Source organism: Pleurodeles waltl, chromosome 2_2, assembly GCF_031143425.1.
Source record: "Pleurodeles waltl isolate 20211129_DDA chromosome 2_2, aPleWal1.hap1.20221129, whole genome shotgun sequence".
Taxonomy (NCBI): Eukaryota; Metazoa; Chordata; class Amphibia; order Caudata; family Salamandridae; genus Pleurodeles; species Pleurodeles waltl.
In genome coordinates, this window is record NC_090439.1 from 565,648,632 (window position 1) to 565,671,174 (window position 22,543).

The 22,543-nt window shown below is 43.6% G+C and overlaps 1 protein-coding gene across 1 annotated transcript in view; it reads right to left on the reverse strand.

Moving 5' to 3' along the window:
• DSC2 (desmocollin 2) overlaps window positions 1-22,543 on the reverse strand; it is a 114,959-nt gene that overhangs the window by 16,369 nt on the left and 76,047 nt on the right. Inside the window, exon 14 of the mRNA XM_069220068.1 lies at window positions 20,084-20,214. Within this exon, the coding sequence (XP_069076169.1) occupies window positions 20,084-20,214 (131 nt within the window). The remainder of the gene's footprint in view (window positions 1-20,083; window positions 20,215-22,543) is intronic.

The following is a 22,543-nucleotide window of genomic DNA, read 5'->3' on the forward strand; positions in this document are numbered from 1 at the left end:
ACGGCTACAGGCTCCCGGGGAGGCGGGTGGGCACATGTGAATCTGCAGCGACTAATGCCACGAACAGATGTACACTGGGTAAGTGACATTTTCAGTTCGGTGGCATGTGTAGCTGCAGATACACATGTTGTGCATAGACTAGTAAGCAGTTATCTCCCCAAATGCGGTGGCTCAGCCTGTAGGAGTGGAAGTAGTCTGAAATAACGTTCTTAGTACGGCTTGACCTACTGTGGCTTGTTGTGCGGATTGCACGTCTACACAGTAGTGCTTAGTAAATGTGTGAGGCGTAGACCATGGGGCTGCCTTACATATCTCGTTCATTGGAATGTTTCCTAGGAAGGCCATGGTAGCGCCTTTCTTTCTGGTTGAATGTGCCCTTGGTGTAATGGGCAGCTCTCTCTTTGCTTTGAGGTAGCAGGTTTGGATGCACTTAACTATCCATCTGGCTATACCTTGTTTTGATATTGGGTTTCCTGTATGAGGTTTTTGAAATGCAATAAACAGTTGTTTTGTTTTCCTAATTTCTTTTGTTCTGTCAATGTAGTACATTAATGCTCTTTTGATGTCTAATGTAAATAGTGCCCTTTCAGCTACTGAGTCTGGCTGTGGGAAGAACACTGGTAGTTCTACCGTTTGATTTAAGTGGAACGGTGAAATAACTTTTGGTAAAAATTTAGGATTGGTTCTTAGGACTACCTTATTTTTGTGTATTTGAATAAAAGGTTCTTGTATAGTAAACGCCTGAATTTCACTTACTCTTCTTAGAGATGTGATGGCAATGAGAAATGCAACCTTCCACGTTAAGAATTGCATTTCGCAAGAGTGCATGGGTTCAAAAGGTGGGCCCATGAGTCTTGTTAAGACGATGTTGAGGTTCCATGAAGGAACAGGTGGTGTTCTTGGTGGTATAATTCTTTTTAGGCCTTCCATAAACGCTTTAATGACAGGTATCCTAAATAGTGAAGTTGAATGGGTAATCTGCAGGTATGCAGATATTGCTGCGAGGTGTATTTTTATGGAAGAGAAGGCTAGATTTGATTTCTGTAAATGTAGTTAGTATCCCACTACATCCTTTGGAGATGCATGTAATGGTTGAACTTGCTTATTATGGCAGTAGCAAACAAATCTTTTCCATTTGCTTGCGTAGCAGTGTCTAGTGGATGGTCTTCTAGCTTGTTTTATGACTTCCATACATTCTTGGGTGAGGTTTAAATGTCCGAATTCTAAGATCTCAGGAGCCAGATTGCTAGATTCAGCGATGCTGGGTTTGGATGCCTGATCTGTTGTTTGTGTTGAGTTAACAGATCTGGCCTGTTGGGTAACTTGACATGGGGTACTACTGACAGGTCTAGTAGTGTTGTGTACCAAGGTTGTCTTGCCCATGTTGGTGCTACTAGTATGAGTTTGAGTCTGTTTTGACTCAATTGTTTACTAGATATGGAAGGAGAGGGAGAGGGGGAAAAGCGTACGCAAATATCCCTGACCAGTTCATCCATAGAGCATTGCCTTGAGACTGCCTGTGTGGGTACCTGGATGCGAAGTTTTGGCATTTTGCGTTCTCTTTTGTTGCACATAGGTCTATTTGAGGTGTTCCCCAAATCTTGAAGTAAGTGTTTAGAATTTGGGGGTGAATCTCCCATTCGTGGACCTGTTGGTGATCTCGAGAGAGATTGTCTGCTAGTTGATTTTGGATCCCTGGAATAAATTGTGCTATTAGGCGAATGTGGTTGTGGATTGCCCATTGCCATATCTTTTGTGCCAGGAGGCACAGTTGTGTCAAGTGTGTTCCCCCTTGTTTGTTTAGATAATACATTGTTGTCATGTTGTCTGTTTTGACAAGAATGTATTTGTGAGTTATGATGGGTTGAAATGCTTTCAACGCTAGGAATACTGCTAACAATTCGAGGTGATTTATATGCAGCTTTGTTTGATGTACGTCCCATTGTCCTTGGATGGTGTGTTGACTGAGGTGGGCTCCCCACCCTGTCATGGAAGCATCTGTTGTTATCACGTATTGTGGCACTGGGTCTTGGAAAGGCCTCCCCTTGTTTAAATTTATACTGTTCCACCATAGAAGCGAGATGTATGTTTGGCGGTCTATCAACACCAGATCTAGAAGGTGACCCTGTGCATGTGACCATTGTGATGCTAGGCACTGTTGTAAGGGCCTCATGTGCAGTCTTGCGTTTGGGACAATGGCTATGCATGAGGACATCATGCCTAGGAGTTTTAATACCATCCTTGCCTGTATCTTTTGTGTTGGATACATGGCTTGTATAATCTTGTGAAAATTTTGAACCCTTTGTGGACTTGGAGTGGCTATTCCCTTTGTTGTGTTGATTGTTGCTCCTAAGTATTGCTGTGTTTTGCACGGCAGAATGTGAGATTTTGTATAGTTGATGGAGAAACCGAGTTTGTAGAGGGTTTGTATGACATAATCTGTGTGGTGTGAACACTTTGTTAGGGAGTTGGTCTTGATTAGCCAATCGTCTAGGTACGGGAATACGTGTATTTGCTGCCTTCTGATGTGTGCAGCTACTACTGCCAGGCATTTTGTAAATACTCTTGGTGCGGTTGTTATACCGAACGGCAACACTTTGAATTGGTAATGTATTCCTTTGAATACGAACCTTAGGTATTTCCTGTGCGAGGGATGTATCGGTATGTGGAAATACGCGTCCTTTAGATCTAAGGTTGTCATGTAGTCTTGTTGCTTTAGCAGTGGTAACACGTCTTGTAGCGTGACCATGTGAAACTGGTCTGATTTGATGTAGGTGTTTAGTGTTCTGAGATCTAGGATTGGTCTCAGTGTTTTGTCCTTTTTTGGTATTAGAAAGTACAGTGAGTAAACTCCCGTGTTTTTTTGTGTACATGGTACCAATTCTATTGCGTCCTTTTGCAGTAATGCTTGAACTTCTAGTTCTAGAAGGTCTAGATGTTGTTTGGACATATTCTGTGTTTTTGGTGGGACATCTGGAGGGAGTTGGAGAAATTCTATGCAATAACCATGTCGGATAACTGCTAAGACCCAAGTGTCTGTTGTTATCTCCTCCCAAGATTTGTAAAACTGACTTAGTCTTCCCCCCACTGGTGTTGTGTGAAGGGGTTGAGTGACTTGTGAGTCACTGTTTGGTTGGAGGGGTTTTTGGACCTTGAAATTTTCCCCGGTTTCTAGGGAATTGTCCTCCTCTGTACTGGCCCCGAAAGCCTCCCCTTTGGTACTGTCCCTGGTATGTAGACGGTGTTGATTGTGAGGTGCTGGCTTGTGTGGCTTGACCCCAAAACCCCCCTCTGAAGGTTGTTTTGCGGAAGGTGCCGAAAGTGCCTCTGCCCTGCGGGGAATAGAGTGCGCCCATGGCCTTGGCTGTGTCAGTGTCCTTTTTCAATTTCTCAATTGCCGTGTCGACTTCGGGTCCAAACAATTGTTGTTCATTGAACGGCATATTGAGCACCGCTTGCTGTATTTCCGGTTTAAAGCCAGATGTGCGCAACCATGCGTGCCTTCTAATGGTTACTGCGGTATTTATTGTTCTTGCAGCTGTGTCCGCTGCGTCCATAGAGGAGCGTATTTGGTTATTGGAGATGTTTTGTCCCTCCTCAACCACTTGTTTTGCCCGTTTTTGAAATTCCTTGGGTAGATGCTCGATGAGATGCTGCATCTCGTCCCAATGGGCTCTATCATATCGCGCTAGGAGCGCCTGAGAGTTGGCGATGCGCCACTGGTTTGCAGCTTGTACTGCAACCCTTTTCCCAGCTGCGTCGAACTTGCGGCTCTCCTTATCCGGAGGTGGTGCCTCGCCTGATGTGTGCGAGTTGGCTCTCTTGCAAGCTGCCCCTACCACGACTGAATCTGGTGGCAGCTGTGAGGTGATAAAAGCAGGGTCCGTGGGCGGTGCTTTATATTTTTTCTCCACCCTTGCAGTTATCGCTCTACTCTTGACAGGTTCATTGAAGATCTGCTTTGCGTGCCTTAGCATTCCTGGAAGCATAGGCAGGCTTTGGTAGGTGCTATGGGTGGAAGAGAGGGTGTTGAAAAGGAAGTCATCCTCGACAGGTTCTGCGTGTAACAACACGTTATGGAACTCTGCTGCCCTAGCTACCACCTGTGCATACGCTGTGCTGTCCTCAGGTGGTGAGGGCTTGGTAGGGTACGACTCAGGACTATTGTCTGATACTGGGGCGTCGTATAGGTCCCAAGCGTCTTGGTCATCTTGGCTCATGGTGGTATGAGCCGGTGAATGTGACGGAGTCTGTGCCGGTGATATATGAGTCACAGGTGGAGGTGAGGGTGGCGGTGTTACCTTTTTAACCACTTTTGTTTGTGGTGTTTGTTCCTGTGTTTGGAACTCGAGTCTCCTTTTTCTCCTGATTCGGGGAAGGGTGCTGATTTTCCCTGTCCCACTTTGTATGAAGATCCGCTTTTGTGTGTGGTCCACGTCAGTGGAATGCAACTCTTCCTCAAATCTGTGTTTGCACATTTGAGAGGACAGTGATTGTTCCTCTGAATATGAGCTGGCAGTCGGTTCGGTTGCCGGTCGTTTTGGCACCGAAACTGTGTCTTTGCTTGCTTTCGGCTCCGAGGAGAATTTCCTCTTTTTCGGAGTCGAGCCTTCTCGGCGTCGATCATCCTCGGTGCCGCTGTCTCTGCGTCGAGCAGCTTCGGTTCCGCTGTCTCGGCGTCGATCTTTTTCAGCAGCACTGTCTCGGTCCCGAGATTGCTGCGTGCCTGTGTCTCGACCCGAGTCGGACGATCTCGGCACCGGTTCGGCCTTTTTCGGTGCCGATGGACGGTCGCCTTTTTTATGGGTTGAGCCATGGCCTGTTGGCAGTGGCGTCCCCTGGATCTTGTCTGTTTTCTTGTGTGGTGCTTGCTTCGACGTCTTACTCACGGTTTCTTTGACGTTGAATCCTTCCGAGTCCGATTCATGAATGGAGAAGGCTTCCTCTTCTTCTCCTTGTTCCTCGAACTCTCGTTGTCCTGTCGGCGTGGACGCCATTTGCAATCTTCTGGCTCTTCGGTCACGGAGCGTTTTTCGGGATCGAAACGCACGACAGGCCTCACACGTCTCTTCCCTGTGCTCGGGCGACAGGCACAAGTTACAGACCAAATGTTGGTCTGTATATGGATATTTATTGTGGCATTTAGGACAGAATCAGAACGGGGTCCGTTCCATCAGTGTCGATGTTACACGCGGTCGGGCCGACCAGGCCCCGACGGGAGATCGAAATTACCCCGAAGGGCTACCGGAGCTCTTCACGATTTGGTGTCGATTCTATTCTAACCCGATACCGAACGAAACAATACCGACGTAGTTTTCCGAAGTTTTGACTATCTTTCCGTCCCGAAACCCGGAGCGAAAAGGAACACGTCCGAACCCGATGGCGGAAAAAAAACAATCTAACATGGAGTTGACGCCCATGCGCAATGGAACAAAGGAGGAGGAGTCCCTCGGTCTCGTGACTCGAAAAGACTTCTTTGAAGAAAAACAACTTGTAACACTCCGACCCAACACCAGACGGCGGACTATGCACAACATGTGTATCTGCAGCTACACATGCCACCGAACATATATATATACATATATATATATGTTAGGCCTTTATGGGCTATCTGGGTCTGTAGCCATAGCCTCAAGGCCTCTTCCCCCTGTCTATATTATTTATTTATTTAGTAATATGCCCTTACGGGCAAGCTGGGACCTTGGGGGGAGCCTCCCCCATTGTCCCTGGCTATATTTTTTTTATTTATTTTGTAACATGCCCTTTGTGGCTATCTGGGACCATGGGGGAGCCTCAAGGCCTCCCAAGCGGTCCCTTTGCTCCAGCAAGCAGGCGCCTGCTTTTAACAGGGGTAATCAAACACAAATGATGGACGGAATGAGGTCTTCTCTGGCAGTTCGGGCTGGACTGTTCCCATGGGGAACACGGTCAAGACTGGTTTGCATATGGCTAGGTCCAACCTGGGGGGGCATGGTGGGCAACAGAATTGATGGATTAAACCAAGATCTGTGACTAGGGGTGAATATTTGATTGGTTCTGCATTCCATGCATCATTTGTGTTTGTTTGCTTTCGTGCCCCGGTTATGCCCAGACGTGGGCCCCGGCTTACTAGGCCAGTGTAATGTCATAGGTACCAAAAAAACGATGGTTTTAGGTCCAGATTGCTGTACTGGGGATGAATGTTTGGCATTGTTCAGCATCTTCTCCATCACTGTTCTTTTTGCATTTGTCACCCTAAGTGGGAAGGGTATGCCCAGACATGGGTCCCTTGCTCCCCCATGCCAGCAAAAAAAATATGGATTTAGGCCCAGATCTCTGTACTGGGGGTGAATGTTTGGCATTGTTCAGCATTCCGTCCATCACTGTTCTTTATGAATTTGTTGCCCTAAGTGGGAAGGGTGTGCCCAGATGTCGGTCCCTTGCCCCCATACCACTGGAGTCACGCTAACCGGGCTGATGAAGGGTGATGCCGTGAAACCGGTCCCAGGATGCTTATTTCCAGTCCAAGAAAGACCTGGCCTGGCAGTTCGGGCTGGACTTTTCCCATGGGGAGCAGGGTCAAGACTGATTTGCATATGACTAGTTCCAAACTGGAATGTCATGGGTAGCAAAAAAATAATGGATTTAGGCCCGGATCTTGAGTCCAAACTGGAGTGGTGTGGTGGGCAAAAAAACAATGACTTAAACCCAGATCTCTGTGACTAGGGGTGAATATTTGCATTGTTCAGCATTCTGTCAATCATTTGTTCTTTTTTGGTTTTGTTGCCATAAGTGGGAAGGGTATGCCCAGATGTGGGTCCCATGCTCACTGCGCCACTAGATTCAAGCTAGACTGGCTGATTAGGGGTGATAACTCAAAAATGGTCCCAGGATGCTTGTTTCCGGTCCAGGGAGGACCTGATCTGGCAGTTCGGACTGGACTGTTCCCATGGGGAACAGAGTCAAGACTGATTTGCATATGGCTGGGTCCAAACTGGGGTGGTGTGGTGGGAAAAAAACAATGGCTTAAACCCAGATCTTATTGACTGTGGTGAATGTTTGCATTGTTTAGCATTCTGTCCATCATCTGTTCCTTTTTGCTTTTGTTGCCCAAGTGGGAAGGGTATGTCCATACGTGGGTCCCCTGCTCACTGCGCCACCGGATTCAAGCTAGCCTGGCTGATGAGGGGTGATACCCCAAAACTGGTCCCAGGAATCTTGTTTCTGGTCCATGGAGGACCTGACCTGGCAGATCGGGCTGGATTGTTTCCACGGGGAATAGGGTCAACACTGATTTCCATATGGCTGTTTCAAAACGGGTGAATCAAAAAAACAATGCCTTAAACCCAGGTCTCTGTGATTGGAGGTGAATGTTTGCATTATTCAGCATTCCATCCATCATCTGATCTTTTTTGCTTTTCATGCCCTAATTGGGAAGGGTATACCGAGACATGGGACCTGTGCTCACTGCGCCACTGGATTCAAGCTAGCTTGGCTGATGAGGGGTGATACCCCAAAACTTGTCCCAGAATGCTTGTTTCTGGTTCAGGGAGGACCTGACCTGGCAGTTGGGCTGGACATTTCCAATGAGGAACAGGGTCAAGACTGACTTGCATTTGGCTGTGCCCAAACTAAGGTGGTGTGGTAGGCAAAAAAAACAATGGCTTAAACTCAGATTTCTGTAACTGGGGTGAGTGTTTGCATTGTTCAGCATTCCATCCATCATCTGTTCTTTTTTGCTTTTGTTGCCCTAAGTGGGAAGGGTATGCCCAGATGTGGGTCCTGTTCTCACTGCGCCACTGGATTCAAGCTAGCCTGGCTGATTTGGGGTGATACCACGAAACCGGTCCCTGGATGCTTGGTACGGTCCAGGGAGGACCTGACCTGGCAGTTCAGGCAGGACTATTCCCATGGTGAGCAGGGTCAAGACTGATTTGCTTATGGCTGTGTCCAAACTCGAATGCCATGGGTAACAGAAAAACGATGGATTTAGGCCCAGATCTCTGTACCGGGGGTGAATGTTTGACATTGTTCAGCTTTCCATCCATCATTGTTTTTTTTGCATTTGTCGCCCTAACTGAGAAGGGTATGCCCAGACGTGGGTCCCTTGCTCCCCATTCCACTGGAGTCAAGCTAGCCTGGCTGATGAAGGGTGATACCCTGAAACCGGTCCCAGAATGCTTGTTTCCAGTCCAGGGAGGACCTGGCTTAGCAGTTAGGGCTGGACTGTTCCCATGGGCAACAAGGTCAAGACTGATTTGCATATGACTGCGTCCAAACTGGAATGGCATGGGTAGCAAAGAATCGATGGATTTAGGCCCAGATCTCTGTACTGGGAGCAAATGTTTGACATTGTTCAGCATTCTGTCCATCACTGTTCTTTTTGAATTTTCCATTATCATAAAAATGCCCCCGGGACTTGGCCCACCCGGGGGCTTAAAAAAGATGTCAAGCGGAAGGCAAAGCTTCGTTTTTTTTGTTTTTTTTTTCATTTACTGCGGGTCCACCACGACTCCCAGCACCAGAGCTAAGGGGTCAGGGTTTCTGTATACTGGCTCCTTTCCTTTTTTTTTTACATTTTTTATCTGGGACTTGGCTCAAGCCAAGCCCCAACAAGGATGAAAACACTTCCTTGTCGAAATGTTGTCAGCCAGTCAGATCTCAGCACGAGATCGGGAGGGGTCACAAATCCTTTGCGTTCCTATATATATACACATTTGGATTTCCTTACATTTCTCAAAAACTACTGAATGGATTTACAAATAACAAAAAGGGCACTTTCTGGACCAAGAGCTACCTTCCTCCCAAATCTGGTGAAATTCCGTCCAGTAGTTTTGGCGCTATTGCTGTTCAAAATCCCTATGGAAAAAATGAATGGGGAAAACGCGTTTTGGGACCCCCCCTTTTTCTTAAGAACACACACCCCAAGGCGGATCACTGCAAAACTTTCCAGACAGCAGCTGATGTGAGCGTGATAGTTTTGGGGGAAATTTGGGAAGATTTGTCAAGCGGCGCCAAAGTTATTAGCAAAACAAAAAAAAACTTTTTCTACAGAAACTAGGTCCTAACTGTGACTACCTAGTGGCAATTGTGCTAGGTAATATATTAACACATATATATATATATATATATATATATATATATATATATATATATATATATATATATATATATATAGAGAGAGAGAAAGAGAGAGTGATAGATAGATAGATAGATAGATAGATAGATAGATAGATAGATAGATAGATAGATAGAAACATTCACTGAAAAAAACAAAGGTTACAGGGCCGTTATAGTTAGGCTCACATTTTAAAAGTACAAAACTATAGAAATTCACCTGTTATAGTTGGAGTTATCTTAAGTAACTATGCCTCGTGCCCTGGTGATATCCTTTGAGTAATATATTAAGCTACTATATCTATACACATCCTGTTTTTAGGTCACATCAAGGATTTGGAGTTGAAGATAATTGTGATCCCTAATCTTTCAATCAAGACATTACTTGTACAAGGAACGCCTGGACTGCTCAACAGTTTTCTTACTTCCCTGCTTGAGTCGATGTCCGGTACTTGATGGGAAATCAACAATACAATTGTTCTTGGACATTTTAACTTATATGTCAATGATAAACCATACATGGCTGCCCACGGGCTAATTAGTTCTTGTGCTGCACTTAAGCACCCCAAGTTAGTTCCTGGACCCACCCATTTAGCAGGATACACTATTGATCTTATTTTGGCCCAAAAATCTTTAATTCAGTCTGTGACCACATTAGAGGTAAAGATGTCCCATCATAAAGCTATGTACTTTCTATTAGCAAACCTGTTTCTGGTTCATAGTGCCACCCTTATCCAGTCACGGCTGTTCTACCATCCTTGCTCCAATTAGATATTCTGCACTTTGCTTCTATTTAATAATGTAACATGCCACCCTTTTATTCATATGTTAAACACAATTATGCTCTGCTGAGTAGTCTGGTAAACAAGACAATAGATGCCACCATCCTCCTAAATATGTCTACCTATTGGTTGCAAAGATCCTCTGACAGCTTTGTTAAACAAAAACAGACCACCTGCATCAAAGATCATCATCTATTGAATGGCTGTCAGCCAGGTTTTCATCCCAATATTAGCACTGAGTTTGAATTAGTCTCTCCTAGAAATTAGATTAGAATGGTATTAGATGCCTAAAAATCAACCACTCTCATTTCATTAGACCTTTCAGTGGCCTTTGACAAAGTAAATAAAGACATACTTACTGTCTTAAGGATATTGGTGTCAAGGACACAGTCAACAACTGATTCTCCTCTTTTCTTAAAGATCGCTTCCATGCAGAGTCTTTAGCCCCCTTTCATTCAACATTCAAGATCAACAAATATAGGATTCTTCAAGGTTCCTGCTGCAGTCAAATAGCTTTCATCAACTACATTGCCCCTTGGTTATCATTACATCCTTTGACCTTGAAATTTATGCCTATGTGGATGATACCCAGATTGTCCTCAGACATGGTGAATATTGGGCATATCGACAGGACCAATTCAAAAGGTGCTCGTATTATATATTAATTATTTGCTTGATGAATGCTTGTTTCTGTATATTTTAGGTACTGTTTTGCAGTTCAAATCATTGAACAGGCTTAGACAGGGCACCTGCCTTCTAAAGATGACTCAATAGGGGTCCCCAGATTTCAATAATGATTTAGTATGGGCTTCTGGTGTGCAGTAATAATTAAGCAGCATTCATGAAATTCAAAAGGGTAAGAGCCACACTCTAAACTTGGTTTCCTCTTTCTTCTATCTCTCGAAGATTAATTCAAGTACAGTGAAACTATCCAAACCAGATTGATTCTGGCGAAAACCTATTTTGTCCATGTGTAATACTGTCTTATCCTCCACTCAAGTTTGTGGGTGCTGTATAATGAAAATGTCACTTACCCAGTGTACATCTGTTCGTGGCATCAGTCGCTGAGATTCACATGGTATGCATGAGCTCGCCATCTGGTGTTGGGTCGGAGTGTTACAAGTTGTTTTTCTTCGAAGAAGTGTTTTCGAGTCACGGGACCGAGTGACTCCACCTTCTGTGCTCATTGCGCATGGGCGTCGACTCCATCTTCGATTGTTTTCCCCGCAGAGGGTGAGGTAGGAGTTGTACTATAGTAATAGTGCCCGCGCAATGAAAAATGTAAGTATGTACCTATTAAAGGATTAAGTAATATATACAAATGTACAAAATTGAAGGTAACTTCTGAACTGCTACAGGCTTCCGGGGAGGTGGGTGGGTCCATGTGAATCTCAGCGACTGATGCCACGAACAGATGTACACTGGGTAAGTGACATTTTCAGTTCGATGGCATCTGTCGCTGTAGATACACATGGTATGCATAGACTAGTAAGCAGTTAGTTCCCCATAAGCGGTGGTTTAGCCTGTAGGAGTAGAAGTTGTCTGAAATAGAGTTCTTAATACAGCTTGACCTACTGTAGCTTGTTGTGCGGATAGCACATCTATACAGTAGTGTTTGGTGAATGTGTGAGGCGTAGACCAAGTGGCTGCCTTACATATTTCCTGCATTGGGATGTTTCCTAAAAAGGCCATTGAAGCACCTTTTTTCCTTGTTGAATGTGCCCTGGGAGTAATGGGCAGTTGTCTTTTTGCTTTAAGGTAGCAGATTTGGATGCATTTAACTATCCATCTGGCTATACCTTGTTTTGATATTGGGTTACCTGCATGAGGTTTTTGGAATGCAATAAATAGCTGTTTAGTTTTTCTGATGTTCTTTGTTCTGTCAATGTAGTACATTAATGCTCTTTTGACATCTAATGTATGTAGTGCTCTTTCAGCCACAGAATCTGGCTGTGGGAAAAATACTGGTAGTTCTACCGTTTGATTTAGATGGAATGGTGAAATAACTTTTGGTAAAAATTTTGGATTAGGTCGTAGGACGACCTTATTTTTATGTATTTGTATAAAAGGCTCTTGTGTTGTGAACGCTTGAATTTCACTTACTCTTCTTAGAGATGTAATGGCGATGAGAAAGGCAACTTTCCAGGTTAGGAATTGTATTCCGCAAGAGTGCATGGGTTCGAAAGGTGGGCCCATGAGTCTTGTTAGAACCACGTTTAGGTTCCATGAAGGAACAGGTGGTGTTCTTGGTGGTATAATTCTTTTAAGCCCTTCTATAAATGCTTTGATAACGGGTATCCTATACAAGGAAGTTGAATAGGTAGTTTGCAGGTATGCAGATATTGCTGCAAGGTGTATTTTAATAGAAGAGAAGGCTAGCTTTGCTTTTTGTAAATGGAGCAAGTAATTTACTATATGTTTTGGAGTTGCATCTAGCGGTTGTATCTGATTATGATGGCAGTACCAAACAAATCTTTTCCACTTACTTGCGTAGCAGTGTCTAGTGGATGGCCTTCTGGCCTGCTTTATGACTTCCATACACTCTTGGCTAAGTTGCAAGTGTCCGAATTCTAGGATTTCAGGAGCCAGATTGCTAGATTCAGCGATGCTGGGTCCGGGTGTCTGATCTGTTGGTTGTGTTGCGTTAACAGATCTGGTTTGTTGGGCAGTTTGATGTGTGGTACTACAGACAGATCTAGCAGTGTTGTGTACCATGGTTGTCTTGCCCAAGTTGGTGCTATTAAAATGAGTTTGAGTTTGTTTTGACTCAATTTGTTTACTAGGTAAGGAAGGAGAGGGAGAGGAGGAAAAGCGTAAGCAAATATTCCTGACCAGTTCATCCATAGGGCATTGCCTTGGGATTGCTTGTGTGGGTATCTGGACGCGAAGTTTTGGCATTTTGCGTTCTCTTTTGTTGCAAATAAGTCTATTTGTGGTGTTCCCCAGAGTGTGAAGTAGGTGTACAGAATCTGTGGGTGGATTTCCCATTCGTGGACTTGCTGGTGATCTCGAGAGAGATTGTCTGCCAGCTGATTCTGGATCCCCGGAATAAACTGTGCTATTAGACCAATCTGATGGTGGATTGCCCACTTCCATATTTTTTGAGCTAACAAGCTTAACTGCGTTGAATGTGTTCCTCCTTGTTTGTTTAGATAATACATCGTTGTCATGTTGTCTGTTTTGACAAGGATGTATTTGTGGGTTATGATTGGTTGGAAAGCTTTTAGTGCTTGAAAAACTGCTAATAATTCTAGATGATTTATATGCAGTTTTGTTTGATGTATGTTCCATTGTCCTCTTATGTTGTGTTGATTGAGATGTGCTCCCCACCCTGTCATGGAAGCATCTGTTGTTATTACGTACTCTGGCACTGGGTCTTGGAAAGGCCGCCCTATGTTTAAATTTATACTGTTCCACCATAGAAGCGAGAGGTAAGTTTGGCGGTCTAGCAACACCAGATCTAGAAGGTGACCCTGTGCTTGAGACCACTGTGAGGCTAGGCACTGTTGTAAGGGCCTCATGTGCAGTCTTGCGTTTGGGACAATGGCTATGCATGAGGACATCATGCCTAGGAGCTGTAGTATTGTTCTTGCTTGTATTGTTTGGTTTGGAGACATGTGTTGAATGACCCTGTTGAAATTGTGGATCCTTTGTGGAGTTGGCGTTGCTACTCCTTTTGTCGTGTCTATTATGGCTCCTAGATATTGCTGTACTTTGCTTGGCAGAATGTTTGATTTTGCAAAGTTGACGGTGAACCCTAGTTTGTAGAGGGTTTGTATGACTTGATTTGTGTGGTTTGAGCATTGTGTGAGCGAACTGGTTTTGATTAGCCAGTCGTCTAGATACGGGAACACATGTATTTGCTGCCTTCTGATGTGTGCAGCGACTACTGCTAGGCATTTTGTGAATACTCTTGGAGCGGTTGTTAAACCAAAAGGCAATACTTTGAATTGGTAATGTATTCCTTTGAATACAAACCTTAGATATTTCCTGTGTGATTGATGTATTGGTATATGGAAATATGCATCCTTGAGGTCTAGGGTTGTCATGTAGTTGTGTTTTTTGAGCAATGGTAACACTTCTTGTAGTGTGACCATGTGAAAGTGGTCTGATTTGATGAATGTGTTTACTACTCTGAGGTCTAGAATTGGTCTCAGTGTTTCGTCCTTTTTTGGTATCAAGAAGTACAGTGAATAAACTCCTGTGTTTATTTGTGTGCTTGGTACTAATTCTATTGCATTTTTTTGCAGTAGTGCTTGAACTTCTATCTCTAGAAGCTGTGAATGGTATTTTGTTAAATTTTGTGATTTTGGTGGTATGTCTGGAGGGAATTGCAGGAATTCTATGCAATAACCATGCTGGATAATTGCTAAGACCCATGTGTCTGTAGTTATTTTGTCCCATGCTTCGTAATATTGACGTATCCTCCCGCCCACTGGTGTTGTGTGGGAGGGGTGTGTGACATGTGAGTCACTGCTTGTTGGTAGTGGTTTTGGGGCTTTGAAATCTTCCCCTATTCCTAGGGAATTGCCCCCCTCTATACTGGCCCCGAAAACCTCCCCTGTACTGTCCCTGGTAGGTGGGCGGTGCGGACTGTGAGGTGCTAGCTTGTGTGGCCTGACCCCGAAACCCTCCTCTAAAAGGTGTTTTGCGGAAGGTGTTATAAGATCCTCTGCCCTGCGGGGAATAGAGTGCGCCCATGGCCTTGGCAGTGTCAGTGTCCTTCTTGAGCTTTTCTATGGCTGTGTCGACCTCCGGTCCGAACAGAAGTTTTTCGTTTACTGGCATGTTAAGCACTGCCTGCTGAATTTCTGGCTTGAATCCAGACGTTCTGAGCCATGCGTGCCTACGGATGGTAACCGACGTATTAATGGTTCTTGCGGCCGTGTCTGCTGCATCCATGGAGGAGCGTATTTGATTGTTGGAAATGTTTTGACCCTCCTCAACAACCTGTTTTGCTCTCTTTTGCAGATCTTTTGGGAGATGTTCAATGAGATGCTGCATCTCATCCCAGTGGGCTCTGTCGTATCGCGCTAACAGCGCTTGTGAATTTGCGATGCGCCACTGGTTTGCTGCTTGGACAGCAACCCTCTTCCCGGCTGCATCGAACTTCCTACTTTCTTTATCTGGGGGAGGTGCATCCCCAGAAGTGTGTGAGTTTGCCCTTTTTCTGGCAGCCCCTACCACCACAGAGTCTGGTGGCAGCTGAGAGGTGATGAATACAGGGTCCGTAGGAGGCGCCTTATACTTCTTGTCCACCCTAGGCGTCACTGCCCTACTTTTTACTGGCTCCTTGAAAATGTCCTTTGCATGGCGTAGCATGCCTGGGAGCATCGGCAGGCTTTGGTAGGAGCTGTGGGTTGAAGAGAGGGTGTTAAATAAAAAATCATCCTCTACTTGTTCCGAGTGTAGTTCCACATTATGGAATAGTGCTGCTCTAGCCACCACTTGTGAGTAGGCTGTTCTGTCTTCCGGTGGTGATGGCCTAGTTGGGTATGTGTCTGGGCTGTTATCAGACACTGGTGCGTCGTACAAGTCCCACGCATCCTGATCTTGGTCATCGTGGCTCATGGCGGTGTGAGCTGGCGAATGTGACGGGGTGTAAGTTGGCGAAGCCGGAGTTACAGGTGGAGGCGAGGGAGGAGGTGTTACCTTTTGTGCTGTTTGTTGCTGAGGAGTAAACTGAAGCGTTCTCTTTCGTTTGACAGGTGGAAGGGTACTGATCTTCCCAGTCCCCTGCTGAATAAAGATACGCTTTTGCGTGTGATCCACGTCAGTGGATTGCAGTTCTTGTTCAAATCTATGTTTCTTCATTTGAGAAGACATAGAATGCTCTTCAGTGTAGGAGCCAGAAACAGGGTCTGATGTCGCTTTTTTCGGCTCCGAAACCCCTGTCGATTGTTTTTTCGGCTCCGAGGTAACCTTCCTTTTTTTCTGTGCCGAAAATTCTTGGCCTCTATGGTCTTCGGCGCCACTGTCTCGGCGTCGATCCGTGTCGACACCGAACTCTCGGTGTCGATGCTTCTGTTTAGCACTCTCTCGGTCTCGAGGAGGCTGCGTGCCGGTGTCTCGACCGGAGTCGGACGATCTCGACACTAAATGGGCCTTTTTCGGTGCCGATTGTTGGTCACCGAGAATTTGGGTGGAGCCATGGCCGGTTGGCAGTGGCGTCCCCTGGGCCTTCTTTCCTTTTTTAAGGTTTGATCTCGACGTCTTACTCACAGTTCTTGTAGAGTGTAGCTCGTCGGAGTCTGAATCCTGGATGGAAAAGGATTCCTCCTGTTCCTCTTCTGTCTCGAACTGTCGACGCTCTTTTGGCGTGGACGCCATCTGGAGTCTTCTCGCTCGACGGTCGCGCAGAGTTTTTCGGGACCGGAACGCCCGACAGGCCTCACAGGATTCTTCGCTGTGCTCGGGTGACAGGCACAGATTACAGACCGAGTGTAGGTCCGTATAAGGATATTTGTTGTGGCATTCGGGGCAGAATCGAAACGGGGTCCGTTCCATCGGCGTTGTCCTCCACGCGGTCGGGCCGACTAGGCCCCGACGGGGTGCCGAAATCTACCCCGAAGGGCACCGAAGCGCTTCGATGTTCAACGCGTCGTTGTATGTGTCTATCTCTAACCGGATCGCAACGATACCGTCGAAAATCTTCCGTCTTCAGCTATCTTTCCGTTCCGAAACTCGGAGCGACAGGAACACGTCCGAACCCGATGGCGGAAAGAAAACAATCGAAGATGGAGTCGACGCCCATGCGCAATGAGCACAGAAGGTGGAGTCACTCGGTCCCGTGACTCGAAAACACTTCTTCGAAGAAAAACAACTTGTAACACTCCGACCCAACACCAGATGGCGAGCTCATGCATACCATGTGTATCTACAGCGACAGATGCCATCGAACCTGACATTACAAACAACTCATAGATTATGCAGATGATAGAGTGCCATGACTGTCTCCACATTGACAATGTGAACAGTCAGTATATCAGTCTTGACACAGTAAGAAATGAGTTTTGTAGCAGCAACTGCTCCTTTATATGTGACATTTGAATAGCAAGAGGTGTGCTGGGGTGGACACCGTTAAAATCCACCTAAATCCTTTATTGAAGTGACAGATTTCTGAAGTGGACAGATTCTGTAACCAACACAAAAATATAAACTGCACCTCCTCAATATTGAAAACATACCCACCCACATCTAAGTTAACATCTTCTCATTCTGGGGCTATGCATACTTGCTGTATTTGGGTCGGTCAGTCTACTTATATACATTGTGAAGTGAGTTTAAACCAGTAGCGGTAGATGTATATTTTGCATTAGAACCTTGCAAGCACCCTTCACCAGTGCCAATTTACTTTAAGATTTTAAGTTAGTTTAACAGTTTTGTAAAAAAAAATGGCCACAGTATTTATTAAGTGATTTCACAGTTACAAGCCAATCCCTGCTTTCACACTAAACAAGCACTAATGATTAACGGTCCCAGGTTCAAGAGGAAGACATCAGAAGGTGTATCACATGAGTGAAAGTATGAGTTTGTTCAGCAGAAGCTATTGGGTGTTGTGACTAGGACTTTCTCGACCTAATGTAGAAGCTATGATATTACAAGAACGAAACTGCATGCTTTGTCTTTTAGATGCAAAAGTAAGCACAGCTAGAAAATGCAAACAATATATCAATAAAAATCATAGGATCCTAGGTGGAAATCTATTGATAGCATGATAACATTCTGGATGAGTCTCGGTTTATAAATGGTAAAACTTAAACCACAATCAATTATTCATAGAAAGACAAAAATGCAGTCTGGTTAATGGGCTTTCACTTGCACTATGGGGATAATCAGCATCACAGTATCTGTTTAACAACTGTCATCAACTGCACAATCAATATTAGGACTCTCAAATAATTAGGCATTGATTAGGTTATATAGTGCTCTTTTCAAAGATACCTCATGTGTAAAACCAGCCGAAAGAGTTATCACTTTGTGATAACGTAGCATTTAAAAATAGATCTCCATAGCTTTCTTCAAGATGCCAGAAAGATTCTGTAACATAAAGGTCCTAAGGGGTGAGTGGGCAAGGGAAAGAAGCATCCATTTATTTCCAGGGGTACCATAGAAAGGGTCACTCCAGCAGAAAGATACATAACAAATGTGCTATTGTACACTTTCAACAGACGTGATCCTGCACCTAGCCCACTATAGGGACAGCCATCAGCAATATGCATAGATAAACAGGAGTATGCATGAAGTCTGGGACTTCCAAATATTTCCATATCTGCTACATAGGATTTTTGTGGAAACCTTCAAGTTGGAAATTTGTTCAAACAGTGTACGTAAATCTGAAAAGCACAAACTTCTCACATATTATGAAACTTCTGTCAAGCGGATACCAATGAATATAAGTCTGAACTAGGATCTAATGGATATTCTGTCAACTGCGGACATGTTTGCAACACTTTAGTCATGCAGTATTTATGACAACTGTCCTTTCCAATCTTCATGATCATGAAATTTACTTGGGAGGCTGACATATAAAGTGCTGTTATTGTCCAGACCACTATTTATAATGGCGCCAACTGTTTGTCAGGGATCAAAAGTGGTATACTTTTGAGGCAACACATTTGCAAGTTGCTATACTTTTATACATTGTTGAATTGAGTGGCAAGTTAAAGAAAAATAGTGACAATGATCCTCCAATTCTGGGCTGGTTTATTTAGAGTGAGCGTGTTCCTAGGATGCAATTAAGTTTTCAGATGGAGTATGACACTGAGAATTTGAACCCAACATCAGTAATTGAGATACCATTTAGTTTGAGGATGTGTTCCATCATGCAAGAATGAATTACAGCTTATTAATACTTGAATAGTTAGGCTGGTGTTTTGTGGAGTAACAGGTCTGGCATGTATCCCATTTTTTCAGAAAGAATGTGTAGACAGAATACAACTACAGTGGGCAAACTTGGGATATTCTGATTGGCAAATGCCTTGCAACAGAGAAATACTTGTCCAATGTACCATTTTACATTTTGGCTATTAGGAAATATTCAGACATCGTATATCATCAAGATGGTCCAGCTAGAGAAAAGTTTGCTTCTTACATTTGCTATGGTCGAATACCATCAAGGTTAACTCAGTCTCTCATCTTTCTGATTTTGATAAAATAAGTATCAGTAAAAGTAACACCTGTTATTACATTGCTTAGTAGTAGTGAGTACTGCAGTATTACATGTAACATAATACAAACTGTTTATTATTTTTATGTATTAACTTGTATTATTGTTATTTGTTTTATTTTTATTTTTTCTTTGCAGAGCATTGAAGTATTATAGTTTTAATTACCTTTGCCAGAAATACTTCAGCATTTTTTTTTCGTTTTCTTATTTTTGGCAGTAATAATGTGAAAAGATTCTGGTCACTTAAATAATAATTTATCCATTCATCTTCATTTCATGACATGTCTTCCGGAAACAGTTTTCCACATCGATTGAAAGTGGCTGTCCTATTTCAAGCGACTGATCTGACTTTTAGAAAATGCCTGTCTGTGCTGACCAGGCAGATATTTGGGGTCAGTTACAGCACAGACTTTGGTTTGTCAGACTAGGATACATAAACTCACTGTTTTTTAAAATAATACTTACAAACATAGCATGTTCTAAAATCATGCTCACGAAATTCAGAAACTCGGAATTTGATTAATTTTCTGATGCCGTAGAAAACCGACAAGTATGACAGATTTTTCCACTGCTAGTATAAGCTGCGGTTGGAGCATACGTGTTCCCAGTTGAGGGAGGCGAGTCTGGGCATTGACAATGCTTGAAAAACAAAACATAGTAGGTACTCACAAATATTCCTGATGCCGTTCTAAATCTAATAAAGCCACCTTACCTTAGCCACAGAATTATGCTAGGCAAATGTGCAACTCGATAAACTCGACTGCATTAAAAAAAACTAGTTTCAGGATTTGTGGAAAAAATTACTTCCCCAGGTGAAAATATTTTCAAAAAACACAATAAAAAGTCAGCAACATTTACACATTAGAATTAGGTACTTACATGCAAATCTATGATTATCACAGATTTGCACCTACAATTTTTTTTTGTGAGTCCCAAAAAATGCCCAGTTGTGAAAAGGCACAAAGGCATACAATTCTATGGTTATTCATTTATTTGTAAATTACGCATTTCTGGTACACATTTTAAGAAAACTCACCATTACTTCTTCCCCTGGAGCTTCAGTGTTGGACACGATTAAATTTTGTTGTGCCAAATCATCAGGAAACCCCTTATTTGAGTGTTTATCCCCTGCAGCAGCACCACCACACAAGCATGTGAGCAGCAAACCTACAATAAGGTAACATGCACAATGAGAACCGTAGAGCTTTCTCTTTATGTAACTTAAACTACAGTAGTCAGTGAAAACGTGTAATCATAGCAACTCCTCCATAAAAAATACTGTAACATTGTGCTCAGTAAAACCTACTCCTTTAGCTTGGTGAATTTTGAGTCCTTTGACATGGGAAACGCACAGACGCGAAAACAGCACAAACACTCTGCAAATAAATTTCCCCTAAAATAATTCCACTAGCTTTAAATGATTCTTTACTCAACAGAAACGGCAGTAGACGTTTGACTCCTGTTTCCTAATTGTAGCATTTCAAGCCTAGATTTTTTTGAAACTGTGACAATATCGGGCATCTAAATCATTTAAAATTTTACAAAGTGGTGCATTCCGTTAAGAAAATAAAAATGACCGTCTGCAAATTACCACCCAGAATGGGTTTATGGCAGTTGCTCGTTCTTCTACTCATCTCATCTGATAAAGAATCTAGACAGAAGAGAAAAACAGGGCCTTGTTGACAGAAAAGACCCAAGTATGTATTAATGACTAGTGTTTACAAGGAAAGCAAGTTCTTAGAAGTCATTTAGATGATCTCAGAGATAGAGAGCGCTTAGAAGATAATACAAAACTGAATTCTAAACAAAGAATGAATGAGAGAGAAAAAATTAGTTAAAGTCAACATAGGTGTATTTCCATGTTGGACTTTAAGAATAACCCTTAACCTGACATCTTTGTCAGTCATGCGCGACACTTCATTCTTCAAAGATAGGGTGGTGTAAGTTGCTTGGAAAACAGACACAACGCGCCCACACCTCTGCCATGTATGTCATATTAGGATCTATAGGTATCATATACAATAGACCAGATATGAACACGCAACCCGATATTTTTCTGTGCTTAACAGATGCATTTACTAGTCCCAGCAAAATACCTGTTTGATAGGATTTGCAGAAATCCTGCCCGGTGTAAATGGCTTTGAATGTAGAGATGGACAGCTGCAAGAGGCAACAGAACTCCATGTCCGCCTTTGCAAGATACCAACCATGCAGCCCGTACTCCTAAATGGAGCATGCAGTAGTCTCGGAATGTTGTGTTTGTCTCCTGATGCCTGCATTCTGCAGCCTACATTTTCACAGTGGAAGTTGACCATCAAAACAGCTTATACTTTATATGCTGGATAAAGTACCCCTTGCAGTACAATATACGCTTATGGAAAGTCAAAAAGGAGTTATGTGATCATACAGAGGAAGGAAGCCGAAGGCGGAGTGCCTTTATAAGGTCACGAAACTCTAGATTTGGCATCTGACCATTAGTTTGCAACCATGTAAAGGTCACAAACAATTGATATACACCCTTGTGAGATGTCAGGAAGCTGTGACACCCCTTTTATGCCCTACTTTCCTTACGAGTTGCAAGGAATACCAATGTGGAGATGTGGACATAGCAAGTTGTGGATCCATTTGTGACTCAGTATGTCATTTTCGTACATTGTGACGTTGGTTTCTGCTCTCACAAAGTCCTACAATTTTGGGCAGCATAAACTTTGCAAGTGCAAACATATTTTATGCATTGGGCCCATAATTTTAGCCTGGAGTGCATTAACATCAAGTATTACCAAAGACGACTTCTTAGCAATGAGTATGCTTCCCATGCAAAGATCTTTTTTTTATTATTGGTTCCTCTATATTGAGCTAGTTTCTAATATGAAGTGTTTCTGTGCTAACTTACATTGTGTCTTTATTACTGAGGGATAGCAGACTCCCCCTCCTTTTTCCTGTGCCCTTTTGGGAGCATTTCAATTCACTAAAAGGAAAATTGCCACACTTCAAACCCCTTGGCTCTGCTTATTGATTCCAGCCTTTCTTTGCCTTTACTCCAGCTGTCCCGTTCTGCATTTGTCCTTCCTTTATCTTCTCTGCAACTCTTTTGTTTCCTGCTCGTGTTCGTTCTTGGAACTTCTCTTGCCTTCTACCCACTCTATGCTCGGCCCTTCTCCCCGGACCTGTTTCCTGGTCGATATACCCCTCTTTGTCAGGCTTCCCGGATGCACAGTTTAGAGACAGCATATTCATATATCACTTCATATGGACCTTCACATGAAACATAGACATGCAACACAGACATAGAAATAACCCTCAATGACAATGTAAGTTATTTTTCTCTGTCTGTTTATTTGGTCTACTGCCGTTACCTACTTCACCAACTATGCATTTCAGCATTAATGTTTTAGTGAGTTTTATGTATTTTAAAAGTAAAATACATACCTTCGTTTTCCATGAAATCAACAGCACAGTCTGTAGGAAAGTAGCCTCTTTCTAGCATGGTTACCCC